Here is a 7,742-nt window from a genome sequence, read left to right as displayed (position 1 = left end):
GGGCTTCAGACTGCCTTAACCCTTGCCCTGTCCCTTCCCTCAGCTGAACACATTTGGACCCCTGGGTCCCTGCACCCCCTTTCAGGCTTTCCTAATGCAGCGCCTGCTTCTCGGCTCAGCTGCCGCCAGCCGCGGCCCCCTCCGCAGCCTCCGTTCTCCCCCTCCTCCTGTCCCCCCTCCCGCTCTCATTCTACGTCATGGGATGACGTCGGGAGCCAGGGAGGGAGGAGGAGCTCTCCCCCCTCCCCAGCCAGCGGCTCCCGCTGCAGCTTGCTTAGCCCAGCCTCCTGCTTTCCCGCCCCCCCTTTCTCCAAAGCGAGCCCCCCACGCCTAGCAGGAGCTATATAAGGCGGAACGAAGCAGGCGACGGGGGCAGCGCAGCCGAGCGGAGCCCAGGAGAGGAGAGAGAAGGAGAGAGAGAGCCTGAGCGAGAGACGGGGAAGCAAGAAGCAAGAAGCCACCGGTGCGTCGAGTCGGGAACGCAGGTGTTCGGAGCACCGGAGCTGGAGCTCTGCAGCCGCTAGTCATGTACCGCTCCACCAAGGGCGCCTCCAAGGCGCGCCGCGACCAGATCAACGCTGAGATCCGGAACCTCAAGGAGCTGCTGCCTCTGGCCGAAGCGGACAAGGTCCGGCTGTCCTACCTGCACATTATGAGTCTTGCTTGCATCTACACCCGCAAGGGCGTCTTCTTCGCTGGAGGTGAGCAAACTGGGGCTGCTGGAGACCGGGGTCAATGGAGCTAAGGGAACCCACGGAGACTGCTGCATGTCTAGGGCAGTGTGGTGGAGAGCTGGGGAGAGAAGGGAGACTTAAGGAACTCAGGACTTCCTACTTTTCCTCACGAGCTCTGTTCAGACCTCACCTTAGTTCTGAATGAGGGTAGGAGCCTGGATAGGGTCCCCGGTGCCAGAATCACGGGAGGAGGAGAGCCAGGACAGAATGGCCCTAGTTCCCACAAGCGCAGAGGCTTTCCAGGAGCCCGGGGAGGGAAGCCTGGGAAGTTGCGGGGATGGAGTCACCAAAACCCGGGCAAGTGCATCCATGGATCTCTGCGCTGAAATTGGGCGCTTCTTCAGCCTTTGAAGCGCTGTCCGCGGTGCTGACAGCACCACCGGGTTGCAAGGCGCTGCTCGCGGTGCTGAACGCCCAGTCGGCTTTTGAGCGCTGTCCGTGGGTCTGAAATTCGGGGCCAAGAAAGACCTAGCCCCGACTTAGAAGTCAAAGGGCTCTCGGGCTAGGGAGATCCAGCAACAGGTTCCCTGGGCAAGAGCTGTAGGCAACGGGTCAACAGGTGTGTGTAAAAGCAGGTTCATGAAAAATTCCTCTGAATTTTCTGAAACGCAGTCCATGCTTCCTCACTCATGCTTTGCCTCCCAGTTTTACTCCTGACCCACCATGTCTTCTTACCCTGCAGGCACTCCTCTGGCAGGCCCCACAGGACTTCTCTCATCTCAAGAGCTTGAAGACATAGTGGCGGCACTACCTGGATTTCTACTTGTGTTCACAGCTGAGGGGAAGCTGCTATATCTGTCTGAGAGTGTGAGCGAACATCTGGGCCACTCCATGGTGAGTGGTGAGGGTCCTCTCAGTTTGGGCTGGGGCACATATGGGACACAATGAGCTTTCCACTTTTGAGAATCTGAGAATTACTGGGGAGGGGAGGTTAGACCCTGACAGATGCTGTGTGCCAAGGATTGGCTCTTGCTGCCTTCACTAAATGTCACCTCATCTCTTCTTCACCTTTCTCCAGGTGGACCTGGTTGCCCAGGGTGACAGTATCTACGACATCATCGACCCAGCTGACCACCTAACTGTGCGCCAGCAGCTCACCCTGCCCTCTGCCCTGGACACTGGTAAGAACTCCCTTCTCCCTCCCTCAGTCAAACCTCCTTCCTGCTTCCCTGATCCTCCCTATGTGCTATGTCTTTCAACCATCCACTCTCTTATCAGCTTTTCTCTCCATTTACCTAGATCGCCTCTTCCGCTGTCGCTTCAACACCTCCAAGTCTCTCAGGCGCCAGAGTGCAGGCAACAAATTAGTGCTTATTCGAGGCCGATTCCATGCTCATCCACCTGGGGCTTACTGGGCAGGAAACCCTGTTTTCACAGCTTTCTGTGCCCCACTGGAACCAAGACCTCGCCCTGGTCCTGGCCCTGGCCCTGCCTCACTCTTCTTGGCCATGTTCCAGAGCCGTCATGCTAAGGACCTGGCCCTACTGGACATATCCGAGAGGTAAGCCCAGAATGTTCAGACTCCAGGAAGAAGGCAAGCCAGAGATGAGGGGACCCTAGATTCTGGAGTCAGGGGCAGGGAGGATGGGGTGTAAGGGGACAGAGGACCTGGGAGGGAGTGAGATGCCTGGGTATAAAGCAGGGAAAACAGAAAGCTGACCTCACCCTTTCCACCTTCCCAGTGTCCTAATCTACCTGGGCTTTGAGCGCAGTGAACTGCTCTGTAAATCATGGTATGGACTTCTGCACCCCGAGGACCTGGCCCACGCTTCTGCTCAACACTACCGTCTGTGTGAGTGTCCAGAGAGGCTGGGGGACAAGACAGGGAGCTGGGAAAGGTGATGGGAGGCCCAACCAAGAAGGGCTGTGGTCAAGACTTAAGCTGGGGAGATACCAGAGGCCAATAATTTTGGATACTACAGGGTGAACATTAGGGTGAGGAGTCAAAGTGAGAATAGAATCAGAACTGGGGGACTCCAAGTGGTGAGGTCAAGGTGGGGAGCTGAGAGGTGCAGGTCAGGGTAGTCAGAAATAGAGATGTCATCGATATCCCAGTTCAGTGGAGAGGTCAGCAAGGGGGGAGTTTAAGTGGTGTTGCCTGAAGGACATCCTAACTCTGCATCTCTTCTTTCCCTTCAGTGGCTGAGAGTGGAGATATTCAGGCAGAGATGGTCGTGAGACTGCAGGCCAAGCCTGGAGGCTGGGCATGGATTTATTGCCTGTTATACTCAGAAGGTCCAGAGGGCCCTATTACTGCTAATAACTACCCAATCAGGTGAGCTGCAAGGCAGGGGCTTGGAGGACAGCTGAGGTGGACATAGAGGAGATACAAATCAGGAAACTTCTCTGGGAAAGACCACCAGACCCTTACCATCTGCCTCTTCTCTCCTTTCCAGTGACACGGAAGCCTGGAGCCTCCGCCAGCAGCTGAACTCTGAAAACACCCAAGCAGCCTATGTCCTGGGCACCCCAAACATGCTGCCCTCATTCCCTGAGAACATCCTCTCCCAAGGGCAGTGCTCCAGCCCCAACCCACTCTTCACCCCAGCCCTGGGGGCTCCCAGAAGCACCAGTTTCCCTAGCGCTCCAGAGCTGGGTGCTGCCTCAACATCAGAAGAGCTTCCCCAATCCCAAAAAGAGCTGGGCTTTAGTTACCTGGCATTCCCGTCTGGCTCTGAGCCTTCTCTTCAAGCAGATCTGAGCAAGGATCTTGTGTGCACCCCACCCTACACACCTCACCAGCCAGGAGGTTGTGCCTTCCTCTTCAGCCTCCATGAGCCCTTCCAGACTCACTTGTCCACTCCGTCCAGCTCTCTCCAAGAACAGCTGACTCCAAGCACTGCAACCTTTTCTGATCAACTGACGCCCAGCAGTGCAACCTTCCCAGATCCACTGACTAGCCCACTTCAAGGCCAGCTGACCGAAACCTCAGCCAGAAGCTATGAAGATCAATTGACTCCCTGCACCTCTGCCTTCCCAGACCAGCTGCTTCCCAGCACCGCCACCTTCCCAGAGTCTCTGGGCAGCCCTGCCCATGAGCAGCTGACTCCTCCCAGCACAGCATTCCAAGCACACCTCAACAGCCCCAGCCAAACTTTCCCAGAGCAACTGAGTCCCAATCCCACCAAGACTTACTTCACCCAGGAGGGATGCAGTTTTCTCTATGAGAAGTTGCCCCCAAGTCCTAGCAGCCCTGGTAATGGGGACTGCACGCTCCTGGCCCTAGCCCAGCTGCGGGGCCCCCTCTCTGTGGACGTCCCTCTGGTGCCCGAAGGCCTGCTTACACCTGAGGCCTCTCCAGTCAAGCAGAGTTTCTTCCACTACTCTGAGAAGGAGCAGAATGAGATAGACCGCCTCATCCAGCAGATCAGCCAGTTGGCTCAGGGCATGGACAGGCCCTTCTCAGCTGAGGCTGGCACGGGTGGGCTGGAGCCACTTGGAGGTCTGGAGCCCCTGGACTCCAACCTGTCCCTGCCGGGGGCTGGTCCCCCTGTGCTCAGCTTGGACCTGAAACCCTGGAAATGCCAGGAGCTGGATTTCCTGGCTGACCCTGATAACATATTCCTGGAAGAGACGCCCGTGGAAGACATCTTCATGGATCTCTCTACCCCAGACCCCAATGGGGAATGGAGTTCAGGAGATCCTGAGGCAGCGGTCCCAGGAGGGGCCTCAACGCCTTGCAACAACCTGTCCCCAGAAGACCACAGCTTCCTGGAGGACCTGGCCACATACGAAACCGCCTTTGAGACAGGTGTCTCAGCATTCCCCTACGATGGGTTTACTGATGAGTTGCATCAACTCCAGAGCCAAGTTCAAGACAGCTTCCATGAAGGTGAGTCCAGCCAAAATGTTCAGGAACTCAAGTCCCTGTCTTGCCAATGAGATGCTTGTATAATTAGATGAGTAAAAATTCCCCTTTCCGTACCTTAATTTTATTAATGGGATAACAACACCTGCTGCCCAGGATAGCAGTGAAGATAAGAACTAGTAAAAAAAAAACTTAGCATAGACATTCTGAACAAGTAGGCCTAGAGGGCAGGGGTCAATGATGCAGCATAAAGTGCAAGAGAATCCTTGGTTAGTGGCTTGTGCTTCTTAACTCTGTGAGGAACCTAGATCAGCCATCACAATCCATTTCACAGATGAAGAAAATCAAAGTCCCAGAGTTAAAGAAACTTGCTTAAGGTCATACAACAAATTGATGGAAGAGGGATTTGAGTTCTATCTCAGTATTCTTATCTCCTAAAGAGAATACAGAGCAAGAGTTTGTAAGAGTTTGGGAAAGAAAGAAAGTGAAACTCAGGCCCTGGCCCATCAGAGGCTCCTTGCCCATGGCTCCCTCCTTTCCAGAACTAGAGTCATAGTTTCATTCCATCCACCCAGATGGCTCCCTTATCTTGCTGAGCCTCTGGTGATCACTCAGTCATTGGACCAACATATTTGAAGCCGTGCTATGTGCCAACAGCATGCCACATCCTCAACCTATCTTTCCTAATGAACTTACTGACTGTACCCTCTCTCTCTCTCTGCAGATGGAAGTGGAGGGGAACCAAGGTTTTGAATAAGTCTGTGACTTAACGTCGTCAAGTATGGCATATTGTCATCAAGACGTGGAGCCGCTCTCCACCCCCCCGGGACTGTTGGGGGGATTCTGGGGGCCGGAGGGGGATATATCTGATTCCCCAGGCCCTGCAGGATTTGGGGGGGGGAGGTGGGAGGGCAAGGGAGGGGAGCTTCTTTTTAAAATTTAGAGACTTCAAGCAATCCCAGTTTCCATTTCAATCTGTATTCACTCGTAGTGAGTTTCCTTGAATGGGATTTCAAGCGGAGAATGGGGGAGTCTCACTTCCCCACCCCCCGCACTACCCCATGGGCCTGGGCCAGTTCTCCACTCCTGGGGGCCAAGCCACCCCTGGGCCTTGGTGGGGGAAAGGCAGCGCCCACCTGGGCCAGCCAGTGCCCTCAGGGGCTCTTGACACCCACGTAGAATTCTCTACACACCAGTAACGGGATTTCAATTCCGATGGACTCTGCCGCCCTGGCGGCCCTTCTTGTGACTTTTGCGCCCCGCGCCTGGGGTGGGGGGCGCGAAGAGACGCTACGTTCCTTTCCGATGGAGGAAGGCAGACCTGCCACTGTCACACGTGTGCTTGCACGAGTGCGTGTACCTGGTGCGGGACTCACCCGGCTGCCAGACTGCCTGGGCCTGCCCAGGTGGCCACTGCGTGGTGCTGCGGTGACTTTGTAGCCAACTTTATAATAAAGTCCAGTTCGCCTTTTTGGTACCACTGGTGTCGTGCACCGCTGTGAAAAGGGAAGAGTGGGCATCTGAGAAGGTTGGGAGGCCCCGAGAGGAGCCTGCGGGTCAGGAGGCAAAGTCTGGACCAACTGACAGCCCTGGGGTTTCTTCCTTCACTCATGCACTCATTCATTCCTTCACTCAACACGAGCGTGCAGGGTGTGGCCTACTCTGTGCTGGAAGCTAGAGAGTTTGGAGCCAAAGCAGAATGCTGCCTCTTGCCTTCAAGGTGCTCTGGCATAAAATATTAGAGGGTATCGGAGTCTCCTGCCTGCTCCAGGCTGGCAGTGCTCACAGTGTGGGAGGGAGCAGAAGGGCCTGGGGATGGGCAGGGGATTCAACCTGATATTTTCGGGGACATGGGCTTGAAGTTTCAGAACATGAGTCTGTCTTCAGCCTGGTCCTGCAGGGAAGCCACTTCCCTTTGGGACCCTGCATCTTCTCATTGGAAATGATAACCCCCTGCGTTATGTCTGCATGGGGCTTTCAGCGGACAAACAGTTTTACATCCCTTGTTCACTACCATAAAGCCTCTAGACAGGCATATGAGCACCATTTCAGGGATGAAGAAACTGAGGATCTCAGGTAACAAGTGATTTGCCCCACGCAGGTGGGCAACGTACCTATATCATCTGCATCCGAGTTCTGGGCTGTCCCCGATGTTCCCAAAGCTGGTGAATCACCATCTCGAATTGTCCCATTCCAGATTACCTGAGAAGGTCAGGCTTGGGCTGGGGCAGGGGCCCCTTCTCTTCCAGGTCTACAAGCTAGAGCAAACCCCCAACTTCTGAGTGGAATATAACTAATTGGGTCAAGAGAAAAAGCTTTCAAAAATGCTGTTTTCCTCCAAACTTGAGGGCCCAATGGCCACAGGGTATGGTGGGGGGCGTGGGAGAATGAAAACTAGGAGACAGAAAGACCTGGGTTCAAATCCCACCTCCAACAATTATTTGCTGAGTGAGACCTGAGCCTCAGTTTCTTCACGGGTAAAACGGGACTGAAGAAAAAGGCGCTAACCTCTCAAAGCTGCTGCTAGAACTCGATTGGGTCTTTATAAGGTGAGGAGAACAGAACAGACTTAACTTATTAAAGTGAGTTAGAAGGCACTGGTGACCACCAAGTCTCAGAGAAGTTTCTTTCTCAAGGAGAAGAAGGACACTCCAATCTTCCTCCAGTGAAATATGGGGCGGGACTCCAGGAGCTGAGGTCATGACACGGAGAATCCCCTAAACTTCCTCTCATTCAAAATCCCCCAGCTCCAGGGCCATTCCCTTGAGAGGGTCCCACGGGAAGGAAGACATTCCAGGGACTTGTCACCCCTTTTCCACCTTGGATCAATCCTTGGGAGAAACAGGAAAGTGAAGTCTTGCCCTTTGCTTTCCTGTGCTCTGTCCTGCAACTTGGACAGAAGAACTGAACTGTAAGCCCCAGGACCCTGTCTTAGCTCCACTCCCCTGCTGACACCATGCACAGGGCTGAGCAGGCACACCAGAAATATTTGATGGAGAGGACAATTTCTGAAGAGCAGCCCGAGGATTTGAGTAGAAAGTCATCAATTTCTACCCCCAGCAACTTGTTCCTGAGTTCCCCAGGAGGCAAAGGGTTTTAACTCCCAGTTTCGCATCTTAAGCAAACATAAGCTCAAGACACCCACTGGAGTCCCATCTAAAAACCTCCCTGGTGGTCATGAAAAAGGAAAGAAAAATCTG

General features: G+C 54.4%; 1 protein-coding gene across 2 annotated transcripts; it reads left to right on the top strand.

Moving 5' to 3' along the window:
• Positions 1-526: 526 nt before the first annotated feature.
• Positions 527-5,295, top strand: NPAS4 (neuronal PAS domain protein 4). Of its 2 annotated transcripts, XM_025879393.2 has the most exons (8): positions 527-701; positions 1,417-1,568; positions 1,753-1,855; positions 1,974-2,235; positions 2,417-2,526; positions 2,874-3,009; positions 3,131-4,566; positions 5,267-5,295. In XM_025879393.2, exons 1-8 carry the CDS (start codon positions 527-529, stop codon positions 5,293-5,295), a joined length of 2,403 nt encoding a protein of 800 aa, XP_025735178.1. The 2 variants fall into 2 exon arrangements, with proteins under 2 accessions (XP_025735178.1, XP_025735179.1); XM_025879394.2 differs by lacking the exons at positions 527-701; positions 1,417-1,568; positions 1,753-1,855; positions 2,417-2,526 and having other exon boundaries at positions 2,010-2,235.
• Positions 5,296-7,742: the final 2,447 nt, after the last annotated feature.

This window comes from Callorhinus ursinus, unplaced genomic scaffold (genome assembly GCF_003265705.2).
Source record: "Callorhinus ursinus isolate GAN/ISIS: 27379988/994484 unplaced genomic scaffold, GSC_fseal_2.0 scaffold51, whole genome shotgun sequence".
Classification (NCBI taxonomy): Eukaryota; Metazoa; Chordata; class Mammalia; order Carnivora; family Otariidae; genus Callorhinus; species Callorhinus ursinus.
Note: the sequence above shows the minus strand (reverse complement) of the source record. Positions and strands in the feature narration are given on the sequence as shown.